This window comes from Phascolarctos cinereus, unplaced genomic scaffold (genome assembly GCF_003287225.1).
Source record: "Phascolarctos cinereus isolate Bilbo 61053 unplaced genomic scaffold, phaCin_HiC Scaffold_4;HRSCAF=312, whole genome shotgun sequence".
Classification (NCBI taxonomy): domain Eukaryota; kingdom Metazoa; phylum Chordata; class Mammalia; order Diprotodontia; family Phascolarctidae; genus Phascolarctos; species Phascolarctos cinereus.
In genome coordinates this window covers 231,647,758-231,672,265 of record NW_027555847.1, presented here as the reverse complement: position 1 = coordinate 231,672,265, position 24,508 = coordinate 231,647,758, and the positions used below count along the sequence as shown (strand labels likewise).

The window sequence follows — 24,508 nt, the reverse complement described above, 5'->3', positions numbered from 1 at the left end:
GAACACCCCTCTTGGAATTCAGCTTTTAACTGCATAAAACAAAATGCATAGGATTACAAAAGAAATCAATTATGTTGGAATATAGATATTAAATCATAAATATAAGCTCATGGACCCCAGGTTAAGAACTCCTAAGTCTGAAGAGAATTCCCCCTGCCATGCAATATCCCCAAACTTTTCTTCAATGCCCTGAAGTGTTTAACTTTGCTTAATAAAAATAGGTAACAAAATCATGCAGGGAGATCATAGTGAGAGGTATTGTGCCTCTCCCCTTCCTCCCCAACCCCATTTAACTGGACCGTACTCACATTTCTGCTTTGCTCTTTCTTCTATCAAGTCATTATAGATCCGTGAAAAAAGGTCTTCCTCAGATTTTGTCCCATCTAAATAAACTGAGGGAAAAGAAAAAAAATGAGACATTGACCTACTGAACTCCTCAGGATTATGAAAACTTAAAAGGAGGCTTATTTTGGGTAGCTGCTAAGAACAACAACAAAAAGGATGTTGAATAATTGAATACTTCAGTAAGCCAGGATTTCCACAGATACAGAAAGAAATCTCATTGGCGTCTTTGTGGATGGATTTTGAGAATTGCTGAGGCCAGAATTCACCAGCTGGTGGCCAGCCCTCTGGTGGTGAGCCTGTCCAAACCTGGCACATAATCTGTTGCTGAGAGCGTACCTGAGGCCTTTCCAGTTTGGTAGTATCAGCCTCACACCCAGTTGTCATAGCCTTTGGGAAGCCAGGGTCACCTCCATACCTCACTGGTGCACAAGAGTGGGGCTTTAATGGAGAAATTTATTATTGTTGTTGTAGTTATTATTGTTAATAACAGAAACGATAGCTTTACGGCACACACATTATCTCATTTGATGAAATTGACATCTCTCTACAAGCTAATGAATTTAAATAAAGAACACATGATTATGACCATTAAAAAATCTATTTTAAATCAGTCAAGTCATCCAAGTAGATCCACAGCCAAGTTGACACAGCTGGTCATAAATTTAGCTCACTGTCTTAGAAGATGGAGAAAATCGGTTCAAAGATTTTCCTGCCAGGACAATTTATAATTTTTTAAAGTTTCTTTCTTTTTTTTTTTGGTGAGGCAGGAATGTTCATTAACTTGAATTTCATATGGATTTATGCTTTTATGGCTGACAAATGCGTTAAGTGAATTATGTAAAACTTATTTCTCTGTTCTCTCCCTTGGACTTGAATAAGACAGATCTCTGTAATAATCTTTAGTGGTAGATCAATGAAATTGGAGTCTGGGAGTCATCAATCTCTCTCAGTAAATATTTAACATTACAAAACATGTAGGGTTATTCTTTTTTCTTAGACTCCTGCCTGCTTCTGTCAAATTTGTTTCACTGTACCTTGGAAAATCAAATATTATTAAGAGAAGAGCCACAAGAAAGCCAGGCATAAACAAAACAAAGCAAATGTATCAATTAGTTTGTGCAGTGATTTCCATCTTTTCTGTAACTCCAAACCTGGAGGCGAGCCCATATTTACGCTGAAGTTCACTTGCTTGATATCTGAGCATAAAAACTTTAAAAAGAGTGGTTTGTGGGAAAAGGAGAAGAAAGAGAAACAGATCTAACCAAGTACTCTTATTTGGGGTTATCATCATGGTTCCACAGGCTGACTAATTAAAACAAACAAGGAAAAGATGTATCTCCTTTTTGGGAAAAAATCTAAATGCTTCCATGACTTGGAATATAATTATCTAAAATACTCAACCAAAGCAGAATTGAGGAAGTACGTGAAGATGAAGGACTGGAAAATGGGTAAGAAATAAAAAAGTTTGTGAAAGGTGGGAAGGGGGGGGAGGTGGAAGAGGGAGAGGGAAATGACCCAGAAGAGGTAGAGGGTGGATGGAGAGATGAAAGAAAAAAGATCCTAGTGCAGCTAGGTGGCGCACCAGTATACAGCACCAGTCCTGGAGTCAAGAGGACCTCAGTTCAAATCCTGCCTCAGACACTTGACATTTGCTAGCTGCGTGACCCTGGGCACATCACTTAACCCCAACTGCCTTGCAAGAAAAAAGAAAAAAGATTCCATTCCATTTCAGGGTCAGGACACAAATGACCATTGTGAAAGTAGGAGACAGATACTTTATTTAAGTTGTTCTCCAGTCACTCAATAATATTTTAAGAACAAATTAAGGAAAAAAATGTTTTTCCTGCATAACTCTCCTCTGCATATATTCCTCTCCCCTGCCTCTCCCTCCCCACTTTAAAATGGTAACAGTGGATGCCATCAGAGGCTTCTCAGGAGCCCATACTTTGTTTTTGTGAGAGCGAGTGGAGTTAAAGTAAAAGTTGCTGCCCTGCCACTTTGGGGTAAAGAAAGAGAAGGGGAACACTCATCCCCCTAATTCTGTTCAGCTGCCTCTTTCCTCACCTCCTATTAACAAAAACTTATATTTGTAGAATGCTTTAAGATTTTCAAAGCACTTTTCTCACAACCACCCCAAGAGCTAGAGAGTACAAATATATATATTACACACACATATATAATATACATTATATAATGTAATGTGTGTATATATGTGTGTGTGTGTATCAGATTTCAAAGACTAGGAAACTGAGGGCCAGCAAGTTTACATGATTTGTACAGCATCACACAACTATGAAGTAGCAGACCTCAACCTGACCTAGATCCTTTTATCTTCAGATTTCAGAGCTCCTTCTACTCTCCTCTGTTTCCTGAACTGGGCATACAGGGCTGCCCTAACGTTGACTGGCTTTTGGCAAGAGTCAAAACACTAGGAACAGAGACCAAAATAGCCAGTGTCCTAGAGACGAGGTGATGAAGCCTAAAGAGCAGTACTATTTTGACCATGACGTACAGTGACTGTAAAGTTGTCCAGAAAAATCTCCTTAAAAGAGAAAATTCCTAAATTTTTTCCTCTCATTTAAGGAAAAATAATTTTAGAAAATACTTTGACCAAAGAGAAAAATTAAATACCTATATTTCTTGCAATGTCTTCTATTTCTTTTCTGTGTTTTAAATACATTGGCCACACATGCCCGTCAAAGTATCCTGGAGGATCTGGTGGTTCATAGACCCTGGTGCTTTAAAAAAAAAGAAAAAACCACGGTAGGTTTTATAGATACATATGCATAGAGATATCCATAAATACACGCATAGGCATATATTCACTTACGCAAATTGGAAATGATATACTAAATAGAACATGAATGGTCAGGAAATGGAAGGGTTCTTTTTTTTTTTAAATACTGACCAGAGATTTCACCAGTAGAAGCTCCAATAAGGAAGTTCCTCTCCCAGTGGTCTCACATACTGAGAAGTGAAATCATTTGTCCAGTGAAATGACAATGACAGCCAGTAAGGGTCAGAGGCAGGGCTTGAACCAAAGTCTTCCTGACTTCAAGACCTGCTCTCTATTTGCTATATCATGTTCACTCTCTTTCTTTTCACTTACATAAAATAAATGATTAATAGCAGGATATATTTTTTTAGAGATATAGTTGAGATAGTGTTTGGAGGTATGAAAGCAATAAAACATGCCTTAATAAAATAACTTTAATGGACACTTATTTACCCCAGATATAAATTTTTCCAAACTGTCTTCTGCCACTGAAGTTCTAATAATTAAAAACAGTTCAGTGTATATTATTTAAAACTCAACATCAGTGAAAAAGTCATAAAATAACTTGTCAGACCAAACAATTAGTTTAAAAACTCGTGAAAAATAGGATCCTGGGAGTATAGTCCCTACAACAAACTATCTATTGTCCAAGGACCAGCCTAGTTAGTTATGCCAAGACTCATCCCTAGCAGATGGACTAAGACGTAATATATTCTAAGGTCTACCAAATCCATTAACATTAATCAACAATTATCTGTTTTTTCCCTTTAGTAATCTGTAAAAGAAAATTCTATTAGATTTCATTGTTCCCAAGGTAGAGATAAGAGTATCAATATATGAAGATAACTAAGAATATTATCTTTATAGGGTGGACTAAAGTTAAGACTAATTTGTGTATTGGACTGTAAATTACAAATGGGCTGATTGAGGCTTTGGCTTCTTTCTCCCTAAAAGTCCCTTTCTACCACCTAGCAGCATTGATGGGGTTTTTTTCTGGTCAGAGAGATGATGGTTTTAGGATGTATAAGGAGAGTAGGAGTGCTGTTCCTGCTTTCCTGTGATGCTTCTCTGCTTGTCTGGATTTGGAGCTGCCCATGCTCATCTTTCCTTCTTAAAGTTTCCATTCTTAGCAGAGAAATATGTGCCTTTGTGTGACCCCTTTGGCCCTCCCTGACCCATCCTAAGGAACAGATGTTAGAAAATGCTGACTTTACATGAAAATTAAAGTGATATAATAAAAACAAATATATAAATGGAAATAACCAGTATATAAAATTTTTTTCATTGCAGCAGATTTTGACAACCCCTAAGGTTGTCACTTGGTTGCCATTTTATCATAGACACTAGGGCTGCTCTTACCCACCATTTCATAGCTGGTTTGTTTTTAACTTTGATGTCAGTAATCCTTCCTCCATGCCTTAATAGACAATCTTCATGAATTGCTATGGCTAAAAACAATTCATCCCCCCATAGTTGACTCTCTGGTGACAGGGCTTTCCATACTTGGCTGGGCTGATCCTCAGATGACTGGATAACCGCCAACCTGTAAACTAAGCCTTTCCAGTATGGCTGGACCTGGCACAGCTCATGTCTCACTGGCATCAATCAATCAATCATCAAGTATTTGTGATAGCATAACTTTTAAAAATATAGAATTCAAGGGAAATGCTACCACAAGGCACTGGTGTAAGACTTTAGCACTCTTATTTGGCCTAAATTTACTGCTTTTGAGATACACTAGGCCCTTTTGACTTAATAATGACACCAATTAGCTTTTAGCACTTTGCAGCAGTCCTATAGTTATTATAAAATGGTTCCTGTTCAATTGTTTTCTTTCACAAACTAAAGCTTTCACTAGGCCATATCCATTCTCATTCCCTATTTCCTCACTATAGGTGGAGGGAACGACCTGAGTGGCAAGCAACTGGGCAGCTTTATTTTCGGGGAGGTTCAATCTGGGGTATATAAGAAAAAGGAAGGGGTTCTATTGACAGTGCTAGAGAACAGAAACAGGATGATTGTCTATACCTAGAGCTAAGGCACAGGGTGGAGACCTAGGCAGCAAGCAAGCAAGGGGCAAACGTCAGTAGAAGAGGTTAAGTAGTCAATAAGTGAGAGGGTCTAGCAACAGATAGCAAGTACCTAGTCACAAAGAGGTTAGAGTTTAATCAGTCAGTCAGTAAGCATTTATTAAGCACCTACTATGTGCCAGGAAGACACTGGAAGGACTAGGAGGACAAAGTAGACCCTAATCACTGGGCAGCTGGAGTACAGTTAGGTCCCACTTAGTTCAAATGATGAATTCCATGAAGTGGTCACATATTCCAATCTGTACTATTCAAAGTTATAATTTTATAAAATATAGTAATTAGTTCCAGCCCAGTGGAAAGATGCAGTGGGAATCTGAATAATAGGACCACTTTATGAGATTCATTATTCACACTAATGGGGATCTAGCTACACAGAGCAGGAAGTAGTAGCAGAGGATGAGGACTCAGGCAGGAAAACAAAAGAGAAATCCAGTTATAGGGAAACTGAGTATCACCAAGGTCCAAGCTGGATGATGACGTTGGACTATGTGATCTCAAAGATCTCTTCCAGCTGGTGCCAGCTCCACCTGACTCCAGCTAATAGAGCATTTGTACCTTGATAATCAGCAAGTGCTACAAATCAGGGTTTCATTTATTTATTTATCTGCTTGTCTATTTATTTATTTATTTAAATTAGGATGTCATTAATTTATTAAATCCATTCATTCATTTATTTATTGGAGCATCTAGACTTAAAGAAGTGATGGAGAAAATAGTAATAACACACATGGAACTCATGAGTGCGTTGGGCATACGTTTTTTCCCTGGAGAGCCAGTTGTTAGACATTTTCCAGCACATCAGTGTTCCTAGTTTTAACATTCTATAATGCTATGAATTTTAGGTCTACAGCCTAAAGAATAAGGAAAAAAATAAGCTAAAGGATATTAGGTGTTTTTGTTAGTCTTCTCTTAGAGGAACAATTTGCAGGGGGCCTGAATCAACATCACTTTAAATTCATCCCTGTAAATGAATGGACAGTAAAAATCAAATCAGGGGGCAGTTAGGTGGTTCAGTGGATAGAACACCAGCGCTGGAGTCAGGAGGACCTGAGTTCAAATCCAGCCTCAGACACTTGACACTTACTAGCTATGTGACCCTGGGCAAGTCACTTAACCCCATCGTGTAGCCAAAAAAAAAAATCAAACTAACTTAACCAAAAGCTTTATTTCTTTAGAGCCATGAACTTGGATTTCTCTATATTATAAATGGTGACATATACAATAATATAATGTATACACAATCTCTACAAGTAAAGATCTGAAGGAGGTGTTTGAAAGTACTAATTCATGATTGAGTATTTTTACACACATGCACATACATATACACACACATCCTGATACGGATGACAATGAAAAAAAGGTAATTTAAAATTTTACCTTCTTCTTCGCTTGCACTCTTCATATGGAATGGTCAGAAAATATCTTCTATTCCATACAGAATCAAGAGGCCTAAGATGATAACATATTTAGTTCTCGAGTTTTCCTTGTCTACTTGAAATCAATGTTAGGGTGGTATGCTTACTTATAAGTATAGAGAAGGAAACCTTCAATGATTAAAATAGGGACTTCCTCAGCACTTTCCAGGTCATCTGATTCTAGGGAATTTCTTGGGTTTTTCATCTGGGAGTAGACAGCAGACATCAGTGTTTCCATATTGAGAGCTTCAAGTTCTAAAAAGACAAAATATAAAAGAGTAGCAATAAAGATGCCTACAGTGAGATATTTGGGGTACTTCTGGAGCCCTGTAAATGTCACAGAAATAGCATCATTGTATTTTCCCTTCAAAAAATGAATATCAAACATTTTAAGCACCACATCTGGAACTAAAGCATTTTTCGGGAGGAGCAGATTTTATGTATCTGTATTTGTATGAAGGACACGTATTTGGAACCCACTAATTTGAAAGTAGAATTTAAATATGCAGCATTCTGAAAGAAGAAAAACTTATGAGCAACAGTGTATCTTAGATATTGCACAATACTAGTAAAACCTCAACCATTAAATAAGATATGTCATTGCCCAAGAATTTGAAAAGGAACCTCTGTTCTATAAAACAAACTAAAAATGAAGTGGGGGGGGAAGAGAAAGGAAAATAGTATTTTTTCCAGTTAGCATTCTAGAATAATTACTTGGGATATTAGTGAAAACCTTGGAAATATGTCGCCTAATTCAACTTCTTAAAAAGCAAGTCAAAAACTATGTTTTTGGAAATTTCAGTGTCAACTATTGAAACTAATTTCTTCTAGTTCCATTAAAATAATAATAATAATGATAATAATAAATGTCATACAGCTAAATTTGAACCCAGATCTACTGACACCAATTCCTGTATTTTTTTCTCTTTGCCATGCTGCCTCCAATGACATATGAGGTTTCTATTCCTGAGACCACTGAGTTTATAAATGGGAAAAAGTGCTCTTTGCAAAAATTTTTTAAAATAAGGTTTTACTGACATCATTTCCCCCAATGTCCTTCCCTTCCCAGCCAGTTATCCCCTCTCTTATACTTTCAAGTATAAAGCAGAAGAAGTCCACCTTCAGAAGTGGGAGAATGGATCAGCTCCAGGAATGTGCTACTGCATAGTCCACATTAGGACCAAAGTGAGGTAGGCAGCTATGTCTCCATCACAGATGAGAAAACAGGCTGAAAAAGGTTAAGTGACTTGTTCAGGGTCACACAGCTAGTCAGTATCAAGGTAGGACTTTCATTCAGGCATTCCAAGTCCAGAGCTTTAATATCAAAAAGTTATATAAGTTCCCTGAGTCAATGTAGTGTAAATTGATACAGAGGTGACTTCGGAGTTATAAAGACCTGGGTTCAAGTCCTGCCTCTGATAACAAACTGGCCATGGGGCAGTTATCCTCTCAGTGTTCCAGGCAACTCCACAGAAGTTATACAGGTGATGCCAGCCTCCAATGGTAAAAGGAATTTTCTCCCTGGGAGTTTCTCACACCAATGAAATCATAGTTACAGTTAAAAAAAAAATTTTCCCCACAAAGGCGAGCTATGCATTAAAAACATGAGGATCATTATAGTTAGCCTTTCATGTGGGCTTGTGCTAGCATTAGGAAGATGGGGCAAAGCATTGACCATGCTTCATTTCCTTATAGCAAGTAACTCTGGTTGCTAGGTCACTCAACCCACATCGTTCATCAAAATACCCAATGCCCTAAAGCTTATGACTGTCTGTAGTGAATATTTTCAATTTTTTAAAAGCTGCAATTACAATTTTTTATTTGCTATTACAAATTTTTATTTTTTGAGAGAAAAATTAGAGCCCCTTGTCTAATTATTAATATTATGCCTAATTAATATGATTCATGTTAGAAAGATGATTCTTTTGCCTTCCAGGACAAAGTAAGGTGCTGAGAAGTGATCCATTCTTAATCAGTGTATGTACCATTACAAACTCAGAAAACAATTACAGGATTATAGATGGGAAAAAAAATCTTCAAGGCCATGTGGTCCAATCCCCTCATTTTAGAAATGAGGAAACTAAGACTCAGAGAAATTAAATGCCTTGCTCAGGGCCACACAGCTAACAAATTTCAGAGGTGGGATTTGAACCCAGGTCTGACTTTGGGTCTTACACTTTAACCACTATATCACACTACTCCTTCCAAAGCAGCAAGCCAGAGAAGAAAAGCTTGGGCTGAGGCAGAAGTAGGGGGATGTATGGGACATAAGAATTCAAACGCAGTGAAAAATTCTGACTCCTAAGGACATAATTTCATTCTGTAAATTCTGAATTTCTTTTTAGCAAAACTCAACAAGCTGCAAATACAGTCATACAATTAGGTTCACTCTCTACCATCTAATAAGCTCTTGAATGTACCCTGGAAAAGGTGGAGGGGAACTATGGGAAAATGCCTTGGTTTCAGCTGGACAAGTAGGCACAAACAAGGAATAAATGTCTTTGTTTCTCTAAGTGATTATCTCTCTGTGTGTATATGTATACACACATACACACACACATATATATTGTGATATTTTAAAAGTTTAAGAGACAGTTTCTGGCTAATTAATCATTTTATTAATAATGCTAGCATATTATCAATAAAAGGAATGGTCACTTAGCTGTCTCTCTTGGACCAAAGATGACTCATGGCAGTGAGCTCACAGTTCATATGCTCTTGGAAGAGTGGGTATTCCTGAGGGTGGCAATCAATTCTGATTGGTTAACAATTAATGAGAAAATGAATATTATAATGAGAGTTGGGCTTATTCCATTGAGGTTCTTGGGGTACTGACACTGAGCACCAAAATCTTGGTCAATTTCTATATCACCCATCTGACAAAAAGAAGACTCTACATTTTTCCATTTACTGTCTGAGTAAATACAATGAGCAAAAATCCACCTATTTGCCTAAGCTTAGAATTTCTTCACTGTCTTTGATTAGATCTTAGCTTTCCAGGCTGGGTTAATCTTTGAGCAAGATTTCCCACACTGGTTGATTTCTGAATGAGAAGGCAGAAAAAAAAGGGGAAAAACCTTGGTCCAAATTTAAAAATTAGTTATTAAATACAAGAGAGAAATAATAATCTCTCTCTTTCTACATACATATGTGTATGTATGTACAGATACACACATACATACATATATACACACATATATGGAGGAAATGATGAGAGAACTTTTATTCCACTCTCACCTAGACAACTAGTGCATTGAGTGCTAGACCTGGAGTCAAGAAGACTTGAGTTCAAATCCTGCCTCACCCATTTACTAGCTGTGTGACCCTGGGCAAGTCACTTAATTCCTCTGAGTCTCTGCTTGCCTCAGTTTCCTCATTTGTAAAAGGGGGATTGGGAAGGTAGGTGGTACAGTAGATAGAGCAATGGACTTGGAGTCAGGAAGACCTAAGTTCAAATCTTGCCTCAGACACTCACTAGCTGTATGACCCTGGTCAAGTCACTTAACCCTGCCTGCCTAAGTGTCTTCATGTGTAAAATGAGCTGGAGAAGGAAATAACAAACCATTTCAGTATTTTTGCCAAGAAACCCCAAATGGAGTCGTGAAGAGTCAGACACTGCTGAAATCTCAACAAAAACAACAACATCTAATGGGGATAATAACAGCACAGATCTCACAGAGTTGTTTGCAAAGATCAAATGAAATAAAATATGTAAATGCTTTGAAAACTATAAAGTGCTCTATAATTGATAGTTACTATTATTGCCAAGGTTAAACAATTTTTTAAACCCCCACTAAAGTGAGTTAAGAGTTTGCTACTAATTTCTGATGTACTCTCTACATGTATACACACATACGTGCATGTACATAAATACATGTCCTAAGGCCTATGATCTCTAAGGGCATAAAAAGGCTATATGTTACAGTATTTAAAATTCTTTACCTTTAGGATAATGTCACCTATTATTCAAGAGTATGAAATCTGTTTCTAAGATCTATGGACAGTCCTTTACAGGCAGCTGAGGGAAAATGGCTTGGCTGTCTGAGGGCCAGAAAAGCGGAAGGTCACCTGAGGCGAGGAGAATTAGGGCAGGACCTAGAAGCAGGTAGAGCGCTCTGCCCCAGGCTAGGTCCCTAGGGGGCTAAGTATTACATTACAGCCCCATTTCCAACAACTTTAAGGAAAGGGGAAACTAAAGAATTCTGCTCTGCCAGAATGAAGGATAATTTGATATGAGAGAACATTTATAATTTCACCACTGCTTTAAAAATTCAAATTTCACATGCAAAACTGGGGAAGTGATTTAATTAATTAAAACTATTCAGCATGATTAAGTGTGTACTGATTTAAGAGACATATTTAAAAAAATTTTAAGATTCATTTTTTGTTCAGAAGAGGCCCTTATGTTGCAAAAAAAAAGGAAATGAACATTAGTGCATAAATTTGTAAATGATACCACTAATCAGCTTACCATCATATTGTAGAAATCCATTCTCATCTATCTTAATCTCAGACTCTGGCTAGAACAAAATGAATATGAATATCAGAAGAAATATTAAGTGTAGCAGAAATGACAAAAACTTAAAAATAAAAAAGTGTCATCATTAGTCAATGATTCTGGTGATGATATTAAAACATAATGAACTGATGAATGAAAAAACAAAACAAAACAAAAAAACAACCAAAGAGAAATGACTAATTCATAGCGTCACCTAGTGGATGATCAGGTAAATGACCCAAATCTGCCTTTACCACAACAGGCACAATGTTTAGCAATCGCTCTAACAATTTAATAAATACTTGCCTTAAGGTATACCTTTTCTCTCAATGAAATTTCTAAGATACCTTAAAATAATCGTCTTGTGAGATGACGCTGCAATTTGGAAGCTGTTTTTGGAGTTTTTTGGCCAGGGTTGTCTTCCCACCATTTGTCACACTGAAACAAAGAAATTTAAAAAAAAAAATTAAGGACAGTTCATTTTATATCCACAGCAACAAGAGACATTTTTGTAGTAGTTTACATGTATTACTTCATTTAATCTTCACAGTAAGCCTCAAAGGTTAGTGGTACAGGTATTATCCTCATCCTACAAATGAGGAAACTGAGGTTGAAAGTAGTTAAATGCCTTGCTCATATTGACATGTCTAGTTGGTATGTGAAGCAGGATTTGACTTTAACTCATCCTGACTTTTAGTCTGGCACTCTTGCCTTTACACCATGACAGCCTTTAAAATCACACACACACACACACACACACACACACACACACACACACACAACACAAGCAAACAACAACAAATTTATTCAATACAATAGCTGCTACCTAAGAACATGCAATAGTAGCCTGATGCCATTTCAATAAGAATAACTAGGCATATTGGAAGAGATAAATGACCATCTGTGGTTAAATATGGGTTAAGTATTAAGCAATAGATTTACTTATTTAGCTTCTTATAAATGACCCACTGTTATTGTTGCTCCTCCGTTTTCAAAGGGGACCAATGATATCACAGGGTGATGTCTTAACTTGTGTGTGAACTGGATTTGAGTGAGGCAGAGTTGCACAAAGTTATCAGACTCATTCTCTCTTCCAGAGTCATCAAAGTCTAGTGGTAAGACAAAAATCAAGACTGGCAATGGCCCAGGATGGAGTGGATGACCTTGACTTCTTTGGTGTCTGACCAAGCACTACCTGCTTCAGCCACCTTCCTGGCTGTTGGAACAAATTACTCTCATCTGCCCGATTTGGGTGGACATCCTCCTCACTCACCAATGGGTTTGAGGCCTGTCAGTTACCCTCAGCCTGGTTTAGCCTGTCTGACAAAATGATTTCACCGGAGTAGGGCCACTGCCTATGCTACAGCTTCTTGGAGCCACAAGTGAGGTTTGGGGGACAGGTGGACACCAAAGGTGGACAAGCAGCCCTCACACCAGAGGGCTCCCTGTTAGTCCTCCCTGAACACCTCACATACCCCTTCAGTATCTCTCTCCTATATCACTTTATTATTTATTTTTAAATTTTTTATTAATTTAAATATTTTATTAATTTGTTCCAATTTATTCATTCAATTTTTTTCAAAACTTAAATTCAAAAAGACAAAAAAGAACATTTCCATGTGTACAGCACAACATAGAAAGGATTCAATATATAACCATGAATTTCCATTTCAAACTGTTTGCTTCAAAAAAACAAACAAAAACTATGTAATAAATACTACATATTGTTTTCAAAGCTATCCTGCTTTTCTGTGCTTCCTTCTAAATTTTCTTTTGTTTCTGCTCTGTACTTCCCCCTCCCCAACCTGGCCCTAGAGAAGGCAACAATTAAACACAAATTTTACTTATATCTATATATCTACATAAAGAAGGTGAGTCTATGAGTTTTCTTAAAATGATACGGGGTAGTAAGGTTTTACACACACACACACACACACACACACACACACACACACACACACACAGAGCATACTATCCCCTATCACTTTAAGAAAACTCATGGAGCTCACCCTCTTTTTATTCTAATGAGGCACAAAGGACTTAACCAATATTGATTAACCACTTGACTAAAGAAGAAGACACTGTGCTCTTTGGACTGGTGTAAATAGCCATGATGAAGACCTTTGTCACAGACCCTTTTAACCCTAACCCTAAATTCGCATCCTTTTTCTTTTGCTAAAAATGTACCTTTTCCTCTCTATGTGCCCTAACCCTTATCTTACCCAAACTTCTTTGTAAGCCTGACTAAAGACCTAACACCTAACTGACCCTATCCAAACTCTGGGTCGTATAGCTCAGGAGGGACAGTCTCTAAGTCATCTGTGGAATTGTGAGACACACATGTCCCTCACCTACTGATGGACTGTGTCACACTTTTGAGTGGATGAATATACTGTAGTATGCTTGTCTGTCTGTAGCCTATGCTGGCTCATTCATGCAGTGGCTACCAAAAACCTGGAAAATTTATGCAACATGGTACATGTAGTATCAGATAGTGTTGCCCTGTCAGTTAACATTAACATAGCCTCTGAGGGACCTAACCTGTGACAGGTTGCAAGCTCATAATACCTCTAGTGTGGCCCTACTTAAGCCCAAGGCAGCTAGGCGGTGCAGTGGTTAGAGCACTGGGCCTGAAGTCAAGAACACCTGAGTTCAAATCTGACCTCAGACACTTACCGGCTGTGTGACCTTAGGCAAGATTCACTGCTGTTAAGGAGGGGCTACTACCATTGTGCTTGAACTCAGTGCCCCAGTCCCCTTCACAAGGACTGTCACAGAGAGGGACAATGGAATGAAGACTGCTCTGCTTCCTCAGCCTGACTCTTAGAATAGTCGGCTTCCTTCATGACTCAGCTCAAACATCGCTCCTTGCAGGAAGCCTTTCCTGGGTCCTCCAGCTTTAGTGCCTTCCTCAATAAGCTTACTTCCTGTTCACTCTGTATCGATCGTGTACATATTTACATGTTGCCTCTCCATTAGAATTTGAATTCCTTGAGGTCAGGCACTGTTTTTGCCCTTCTTTGTATCTCTAGAACTCAGCATAGTACCTGGTGCATTAAGGGCTTTTAAAAAATGCTTTTTGACTTGACTGATTGTTGCCAAGGACCAGGGGCCTCTTCTGAAACATGACCTTCCTTACTGCCATTATCTCTGAGCTTGTGATCCCATTACCTGAATAATTGACCAGCTAGCATTCTCCCTGTCCTCTGGCTAGCAAACAGTTCCCCTAATCCCTAATTTCAGAGTTGATTTCTGCCAAGGTGAAAACCTTTTTCCTTGCTACCCTCATCCCTATCCCATCTAGCCTTATTCCTATCCATCCTCCTTTGCCTTTCACTTACTCTTTATTATTTCCACTCCATCATTAAACTTTTCTACATACTCTATCTCTTCTCACATTCATCCTCTTCTTGTGCTCATGGAAACCAGAGTTTCTTAGGGTGATAACTCATCCCTGGGCACTCTTCAGTCTTGGCTGCTCCTCTCATTTCCCCTGGAACACTGGTACACAAAAACAGGTATTGGGGGGCAGGTAGGTGGCACAGTGGATAGAGCACCGGCCCTGAAGTCAGGAGGACCTGAGTTCAAATCCGGTCTCAGACCAAACACTTGACACTTACTAGCTGTGTGACCCTGGGCAAATCACCTAAACCCAACTGCCTAAAACCAAAAAACAAACCCCGCCCCCAAAACCTCCCCCAAAACATAGATATTGGAATACTCCTTGCTCACCAAAGCATCCTTTCTCTGCCACCATCACTTAACAGTCTCTTCTTCTTTGAAGTTTATTCCATCTTCATCTCTTAGTTGTTATCAAATACTGGTCCCTGGGTCATTCTAGCTTCTTGCTCCAGAATTCAGTCTTCCCCTTCACCTCAACTCCTCATCTCATACTTAGAACATAAATATTCAACTTGACATCACCTTGAATGCTCTAACCTCCCAATTCATCAACTTCTTCAACTCCCATAACCTCCATCTCTACTCTTCCCTAGCTACCAACTAGAGAAGTCATGTAACAGACCTTACCAAGACCCTCAATATTCATAGCCTACTGTCCTTCAATTTTTTCCCCTCTGCCTTACTCCTAAACCAAGTATTTATCTTCACTTTGAATTCCAGTTGTTCTTTCCTTTTTTTTTTTAGGGTAATTGGGGTTAAGTGACTTGCCTAGAGTCACACAGCTAGTAAGTGTCTGAGGCTGCCAGTTGTTCTTTCCATAGATGTTTCCCCAATCCATCATCCCTGCTTTGGGTCTCACTTTTAAGTTCCTTTCTTCTTATGCTTCCATTGTTTACACTCTGCAAATTTTTAACCATGGATCACCCCGACCTGAACTGCTGTAAAATGTTGAAGGAAATCATGCAACTGTATGAATTGTGTCCACATAAATTCATATTATCCAATCTCAATTGGACTCTCCTGGGTGCACTACACGATCCTTTTTTCTCCCCAGATTAACTCTCTACCCCATTTTTCATAGCAGCTTTTCAATATCTTCTCTTCTCCCCTCTAACCCTAACACAATTCTTATGCTCTCTCAACTTGCCTCCTACTTTGCTGAATAAACTAGTCATCCACCATGAGCTCCTCATTTCTCTTTCTAGTCTTCAGAACTGTTTCCTCCTTCTCTGCTCCTGTCTGAGGAAGAGGTGGCCCTTCTTCTTGCCAAAATTTACCATTCTGTCAGTGTCCTTTGATGCCCTTTGATACCTTCCTCTCTCTTCCAGGAACTTCCCTTCATCAATCATTCCAAGATTCTCTTTCTCTCTGTTGTTTTCTCCTTGTCTCTCTGCCTCCGTCTCTCTCTTATCTTCCTAATCCATTGACTCCTTCCCAGGTACTTATAAACAAACACAGATCTCTTCCATTCTTAAAAGGAAACAGACTTTACTGAACCTGCAACTCCCCCAAGCTATCATCCTGCATCTATTTCATTTTTATTGATAAACTTTTAGAGAAAGTCTATCTATACTCTATACTTCTACATTATACTATCGTGTACTCCCCTTCTCCATTTCTTCAACTTTCATAGGCATCCCTTCCTAGCCACTCATTTGACTACCAATTGAGTTGAGGACACCATCCCTATAATCAATCAATACCCATTTATTAAGCTCCATTTTGGGCCAGGTGTTGTGCTAAGTGCTGGAGACATAAAAAAGAGGCCCTCAAGGAGCTTACAGCCTGGACTGTTAAAATAGCCATATTACTATCCTCCCTTCCACCAGCCTCCCCCTACTCCAATTCATCCTTCACAAAACAGATGATATTGGATACAATCCAAAATGTATGGGTCTGACCATGTAAGTGCCATCCTTAAAACCTTTTGATGGTTCCCTATTTCCTCTAGGATAAAATGCAAACTCCTGACCATGACATTTAAAGCTCTCCATAGTCAGGGTCCAACCAATATTCTAGCCTTATTTCATAATTCTCTTTGTGTACCTTTTGTTCGGTCCAAACTGTGCTCAATTTTCCCCAAATACAACATTTCATCTTGTGTCTGTGTTTTCTTATGGGCTAGAATGCATTTGCTCCCTCGCTCTGTCTCCTAGAAACTTTGTTTTCCCTCAAGGTTCAACTCAGGTCCCAATTCCTATGTTCCCTATGCAAAATCTTCCCTTATCTCCCTGGTTCCTAGTGTTCTCTTCCTCAAATTACCTTGTATCACATGTATCTGTGTATAGAATAATATGTAAGCTCATTGAGGGCACTGAAAATGTTTCATTTTTGTCTTTTCATCTCCCCTTCTCACATGGTAGCTACTTAACAAATATTTGTTGAATTCTGTAGATGAACTGAATAGGAGTGGGGGCTTTTAAGCCCATGATTCAAGGGAAGATTAGTATTTTAACAGTTAAGTGATGAGGGTGGGCACTCATGATAAAGAGGATGACAGCAACAAAGGTGAAGAGTCATGAAAAGATGAGAGTGCAACATAGAGTACCCACTATAAATGGATAGTGGGAGAAAAAGGCAGAAAGCTAAGGTTAGGGCCAGATCATGGAAGTCAGACCGAGAAGTAGAAAATGAGAGTCATTGGATGTTTTGGAAGAGAAGATAATATAATTAGAATAATATGTTAGAAACATTAATCTGCAGTTACCTCCATAGGAAACTAAAGGGGATAAGGACTGGAATCATGGAGACCAGGTAAAAGACTACTACAACAGTCCAGTTTGGAGGTAACAAAACACCTGAGCTAGAAAGGTGAGAATAGAATAGAAAGAACAGGTATGAAAGACATCGCAATGGTAGATTAGTCCAGACTTGACCATTAATTGGATGTGTAGAGAAAAAGAAGAGTTCAAGATGTTTCAGAGGTTAAAACCACTTCCCATTGATTGTATGCTGTAATAATATAAACAAAAACTTCTCTTAAAGAAACATCACAGTGGTTCAGCCTTTCATTTAGCAATTGAGTAACAAAATTTGAATATATATTGGGGAAACAGAAAAAGGGTAATGGTGGAAAAAGAAATACAATCTTTGTTCATATAGCCCAGAGATGTTCCAGGTATCTGATCTGCACACCTGTCTCCTGTGCATTAAGGCATACATAAGGAGGAACTGAGATTGTTTCCAGAGTCATTGGTTATCTAAAACTGGACAGAGACAAATTCTCTCCACTAAATCCCTGAGACGGTCCCTAAAGCTAGGGAGAAGGATATGGAAATTACCACGAACTGAGAGAATGAACTTCTCTTGCCCCATGCTTTCTAGGAGCTCCACAATTTTGTGCGTTCTACTCAGACCCATCCGCCTTGGACTGTGCCCCAATCCTTGAAAATCACCCCTCTTTCCCCACCTCCACACCACCTGTGAAAACTATTCTCTCAGCTAGCTGTTCAGAGGAAAACAATCTGATTGCTACTTACCCACTAATTCCAACAACAAATGTTTTCATAACGTGCTTTCAAATTACTTCCACTTTCTAAAATAAAAAAAAATACATCATTAAAGGAGAATTTTTTAGAAATAAAACAATCACAAGACAAAATGAGCTAACAAGAAAAAATATAATTATCTCTGTTACTCATGTAAGGATTTTCAAACCTATTGACCATTCATAGCTGATATTTAACAATAGGTTGTCTTCTCTCTGATATGCTCTAATGCTATGTGCTAACAACTAGTGTAAGGCTAAGGTAATTCAAACTGATCAATTCGTGAATTCATTTCTGATATTCACTAATTAATTTTAAAAATTCACATGATGTATTCAGGGCTCAGAACAAATGATTTTTAAAAAAATTATTCATGCCAGTTTCTACTCTTATCAGAGATAGTTGAGGGTTATCACAAACACGCTTTTGTTTTTTAAGGCTGGGTCTCCTAATCTGGAGGCTGGAAGCACGGTTACCAGTCATAGGCTGGATCCCAATACTGATCAGTAGGGAAGCTACTGCTGGCTCTGTTTTCTACCTGGGCCAGTTTGCCCTTCCCTGGGCAACCCCAGTTCCCCGAGCTTACCATATTAATGTGGAACTTATTGCAGACACCTGATTAGCTTAGCCCACTACTGCTCACATATCCCAAGATCAAGTGATCCATCAGCCTCAGACTTGTCGGTAGCAAGGGATTATAGGGGTGTGCCATCATGTTCATCTGGAGTTTGGTTCTTTCAGTAAACCAGCTCATGTCTAACCTGGACAATTTATTCAATCAAGTGACTACTGTACCAGGCAGAACAATGTTCTGAGCTTACACCTTCTTTCTCTATAGCCTGGTTCCTCCCCTGATGTGGCTGTGACTGTCATTCACTAAGCAAGCATGTACTAAGCGCTTACTGGAGTATGCCGGGTGTAGTGCTAAAAGCTGAGTAGACAAAGTACAACAGACACAAGGTTCCCATCTTAAAGCAGCTCATATTCTAAATGGAGAGAAAACATGCAAATAACTTTTATGTACGAGATATATACAGAACAGATCTAAGGTAATCTCAGAGGGAAGGCACTAGCAGGGGAAGGGAGGGATAAGGGTGGGAAAGACCCTACGTGGAAAGTGGGATTTGAGCTCCATCTTAAAGGAAGTCAGGAATCGGAGGTGAGATAGAGAATTCCAAGACACAGAGAATAAAGAGGATGAGAAAGGTAGGAAGGGGAGAGATTGTGAAGGGTTTTAAGTGCCAAATGATTTTATACTTGATCCTGGAGTATTACTAAAAGGGTGCCACTGAGGCTTATTAAATGGAGGTAGGCAGGGGGAGGTTGGCAGGGATCACATCTGTGCTTTAGAAAAATCACTTTGGGGGCAGCTAGGTGGTGCAGTGGATATGAGCACCGGCCCTGAAGTCAGGAGGACCTGAGTTCAAATCCGGCCTCAGAACAAACACTTGACATGTACCAGCTGTGTGACCTTGAGCAAGTCACTTAACCTCAATTGCCTAAAAAAAAAGAAAAAAGAAAAAAAAAGAAAAAGAAAAATGACTTTGGCAGCTGAGTAGAGGATGAATTAGAGTGGGAAAGACTGGAGGCAGAGAGACCAACCAGAAGGCTAATACAATACTCCAGGCACGCATTAAGGAGAACCAGTTGTTGTTATCTGTGTGAGAGGACAGAGGGGAACATATATGAGAGATACTATCACAGTAGAAATGACAAGGCTTAGCAACAGATCAGATATATGGAGCACGTGGGAAAGAGAAGCCAAAGATTGCAGACGTTGTGAGCTAGAGGGAAATTCAGAAGGGTTTTGAGGGAAAGATGAGTTCTGTTTTAGTTACACTGTCCCATTTTAGGTACCCCAAACTATGAGCTCCATCTACAGACTTCATGTCTTTGCATAAGCTGTCCCCCACGCCTGGAAAATGTTCCCTCCTCACCTCTACCTCTTCAAATCCTTAGCTTCATTTAGATAATTTAGATGCCATCTCCAACGGAAAGCCTTTTCTTATACCCCCTTCGAGGAAGTGCCTTCTTACTTTTCAAGTTATTTTGTTTTTACTCATCTGGGTTGTATCCCTTGGGGACAGGGGATACTTTGTGTTCTATTGTTGTATCCCTGGTAACTAGCACTGTGTTTTGCATGTAAGGAGGTATTTAATAGATGTTTATTGAATCGGAGTCAATTAGCTAGTAACTGCAAGTATGTATACATACATAAAATTTTTATTATTCGAATTTACTTCTGTATTCTGCATATAAGTATAGTACTGGCCAAACCCATACCTCAGGGATATATAGTGTGCTCTGATTTGAGGGCAGCAGGGATGGTCCTCTGCTGCCAAAATAGCTCTCTTACTGTATACCACAGTCTGTATTCACACCATTTCAGACATTTCTTTAGGTTAAACATTACCACCTTTCTAGAGTTTTTTTTTTAAGTTCAGATTTCCTTTGAAGGAATGATGGTGAGTCCACTAACATTTTAGTGGTATAATTCATTTTCCAGATGCTTTGACAGGAGGGGCAGGGAGAAGCCCCCAAAGAATATAAAAAGGACAGAGGATCAGGAAAGAGGCTAAAGACAAATTTCACCCATATTACAATTTTCGCCTAAGGCTTGTTGTGAAAGTTTCTTAGATTGTCAGTCTGGAAACAGAGTTTCAATTAGAGATATGAAATCCAATAGAATATTAAGAAGCTAGTTTTTTTGTGTGTGTTTCAAAACATTCAGAAATCTTTATGCCCGCCTTTCTGAAGTTATGAGTCTTAAATCCTATTTTCATTTGTTTGATTTCAGGGACTCCTCAAAGAGTTGTTCTATTGCATGTGCCTATTATGCATAATTATGTGTTTATGAATTTATTCATGTATATACAAAAACAAATAAGCATAAGTGTCCATGGATACATTCATAAATACCTAGACAAGACTCTAAAGTGAATTAAATTTAGTTCTGAGAATTTTTTTTTTAACACTCCTTAAAGATAGCCAGAAACACACTGGGATGTCAAAAACAACCTCAGGGGAAGTAAACCATTCACTGTCTTCCTGGGAAGCTGAGATTTGATCTGGGTAATTGGTGTGTTATCAGATTCTTAAATACTTTTGATGAAGATGGAGTTCTAAGTACGGATATCCCCAAACACTCTTCTAACGCATTGCTTAGTATTAAAAGCCAGGGAGAATCAGGAAAAAAGAGAGATCCTTTTGAGAGAGCAAGAAAAAAAAAGTTAAGTGAGCTATTCTTTTACTATGTCCTGATGGCATCTAACTGCCCCAAATGAGTTCAAAGTTAGCTGTACTAAACTTATAGCATCTTTGGGTATTGAAATCCCTTCTATACAGCTGAGAAGTAGAAGAACTGATGGTGAGCTTGGAGGAGTCACAGAAAACACAATCTAGTGATTGATTGCCAATATATTCTTGGACTGATTTTTATTATTTGTATTTTTCTTGTATATTCAGTATATATGTACTGGCCAAACTCATACCTCATGGGTAAACAATGTGCTCTGATTTGAGAGGAGCAGGGATGGTTTTTTGCTGTCCAAATATCTCCCTTATCTGTATATCACTGTCTACAATCACATCATTACAAACTGGTATTACAGTATCAGAAAAAGGAAACTGCTGTCCCACTTCTAAGAAAGGGGAAAATGGTGGAGTCTCTGAACTCAGTCAGTCAGTCAGTAAACATCAATCAAGCACCTACTATGCACCAGGCATTTTGCTAAGCAGTGGAAATACAAAGAAGGGTAAAAGATAGTCCCTGCTCTCAAGGAGTTCACTGAGACAACAAGCAAAGAATTAACTACCAACCACAGACAGGATACTACAAGCCAATGTCCTTAGTGCTGAGTCCCAGCAAAATTTTAGAAAAAATATTAAATGTACAATTTGTGAACCCAGGAGGCAGCTGTTGTATAGTAGAAAGAACCTTGGATTTGGAGTGAAAGGGCCACGATTTGAATTTTGGTGTTGTCATCATTTCCTAGCTATGTGATCTTGGTCAAGTTGCTTAATTTCTCTATATTGTATGTGTATACACACACATGTACACATATATGTACACACAAAACAGGTAACTTTAGTCACTAGCATGACCAGCAAAGACATCCTGAACAAGGTGGTGCCTGAGCTGAATCCTAGAATAAATTTGGGATTCCAAAAGGTGGAGGCGGGGATGGAGAATCTTCTGGGGACTGAGGACAACCATTGCCAAGAAACAGAAATGAGAGATGTACTGTTGTCTGTGAAATGCAGCAGGAAATTCAGTACGGCTGAACCTCGGAGTGCATGGAGAGGGGTCATGTGTAATGGGGCTGGATGCGGCTAAGTTATGAAGGCATTTAAATCCTCTTTGAGGATTCAGCTTCACACACTATTAGGATATGGAAGTGGTGATGGCTTCAAGCCAGTATGCATTCACTCTCTTTCCAAGCTTCTTATACTCTTCTCTCCTCCACAGATTTTATATCCAGCCGTTGTTCAGTCATATTTGACCCTTCGTGACCCCATTTGGAGTTTTCTTGGCAAAGATACTGGAGTGTTTTGCCATTTCCTTCTCCGGTTCATTTTACAGATGAGGAAACAGGCAAATAGGGTTAAGTGACTTGCCCAGGATCACACAGCTAGTAAGTGTCTGAGGCCAGATCTGAACTCAGAAAGATGAATCTTCCTGACTCCAGGCCCAGCACTCTATCCACTGTGTCACCTAGCTGTTACATTATTTTATGTTATGTTATTAAGCTACATTAGCCTAACCACTGTTCCTCTCACCTGACACTCTGTCTCCCAGCAGTGCCTCTGCACGTGCTGCTCCCATGTTTGGAATGCTCTCTTTCCTCACCTCTACTTCTTAGTTTTCCTGGCTTCCTTCAAGACCTAGCTCAAACCCCATCTTATGCCTGAGGTTTCTTCCAGAGTTCCATGTGCCTTCTCCTCTGAGATTACCTTCCTTCAACTTGATATGTAAGCAGTTATTTTTACATGGAGAATTTTGCCTTCTTGAGGGCAGGGATAGCTTTTGTATTTCTTTGTGTCCCTAGTGCTTAGCACAATGCTGGGCATATAATATAATAAGCACTAAATAAATGTTGTTGATTATCAAAATATGTCAAAATAACCTTACTTTATTTCTTTTTAACAAAGTTATAAGACTTGCTTCAATATCTCAATGGATCAGTGATCTATCTTTTTGCTGTAGGTGCTCCCTTCATTCAAGTAGATCCTAATCCAACCACAGCTTCTCATCCTTAATGACTCTTGTCCATGCCCTCCCATGAATTCTCCATGGGGAGACATATTGAAGGCCTCCTTCTTGAACTCCTGATGCTGCACAGATACCAACAAATGGTGCATGAGTTGTTGTCATCACTGCTCTCACCACACCTGCCTTCTGTTTCAGTCACACATATCTCTGATGGCTGCAATGGAGGTACCTTGAAATCTACTCACACTCAATATGGGCCTCCTCATTGCCTTTTGGGTGACCTGCAATTTGAATTCCTCAGAGACTATATGTGGTATTCCCTAACTTGTAGTGACACTGTACCATCAGAAGAATATTGGAGTATCACCTCACACCTATCAGAAATTACAAATGTTGGAAGGGATGAGGAAAAAATAGGTACACTACTGAAGTGCTGGTGGAATAGTGAATTGATCCAACAGTTCTGGAGAACGATTTGGAACTATATTCAAATGGCTATAAAATTGTCCATATTCTTTGACCCAGTAATATCACTACTAGGTCTGTATCCCAAAGAGATGAAAGAAAAAGGAAAAGGACCTGTATGTACAATAATATTTATGGCAGCTCCTTTGGTGGTGACAAAGAACTGGAAATGAAGGGGAATGGGTGAAAAAGTCATGGCATGATTGTGAAGGAATATAGTTGTTATAAGAAATGATGAGAGGACAGCTAGGTGGCAAAGTGGATACAGCACCGGCCCTGAAGTCAGGAGGACCTGAGTTCAAGTCTGGCCTTGGACCAAACACTTGGCACTTACTAGCTGTGTGACCCTGGACAAGTCATTTAACCTTAATTGCCTAAAAAAAAAAAGAAAGAAATGATGAGGAGAGTGATTTCTGAAAGATGGAAGACCTATATGAACAGATGCAAAGTGAAGCGAGAAGAACTGGGAGATCATGGTGCACAATAACAGCAATGTTGTAATGATGGTTAGCTAAGAAAGACCTGGCTACTCTGACCAACACAATGATCATAGTTCCAAAGGACTTATGATGAAAAAAATGCCATCTACCTCTAAAGAGAGAACTGATGAAGTCTGAGTGCAAATTGAAGTATAACTTTCCCCCCTTACTTTTCTTGCTTTAAAAAAAAATGGCTAATATGGAAATATGTTTTGCATGATTTCACATATATAATTGATATTATATTACTTAACCTCTCAGTGGATATGGGATGATGTGGGAGGGGGTGGAAGGAAGGAAGAAAATTTGGAACTCAAAAATTTTTTTAAAATGTTAAA

General features: G+C 38.9%; 1 protein-coding gene across 2 annotated transcripts in view; it reads right to left on the bottom strand.

Moving 5' to 3' along the window:
* NMRK1 (nicotinamide riboside kinase 1) overlaps positions 1–24,508 on the bottom strand; it is a 34,587-nt gene that overhangs the window by 7,024 nt on the left and 3,055 nt on the right. The window contains exons 2-8 of one of the 2 annotated variants that reach the window (XM_021008511.2): positions 18,006–18,061; positions 11,472–11,562; positions 11,098–11,146; positions 6,734–6,881; positions 6,589–6,660; positions 2,977–3,083; positions 309–392 (exon numbers count right to left, since the gene is read on the bottom strand). In XM_021008511.2, coding sequence (XP_020864170.1) covers positions 309–392; positions 2,977–3,083; positions 6,589–6,660; positions 6,734–6,881; positions 11,098–11,146; positions 11,472–11,562; positions 18,006–18,034 — 580 coding nt within the window. In that variant the 5' untranslated portion in view covers positions 18,035–18,061. The remainder of the gene's footprint in view (positions 1–308; positions 393–2,976; positions 3,084–6,588; positions 6,661–6,733; positions 6,882–11,097; positions 11,147–11,471; positions 11,563–18,005; positions 18,062–24,508) is intronic. The other variant, XM_021008512.2, reaches the window with a different exon arrangement.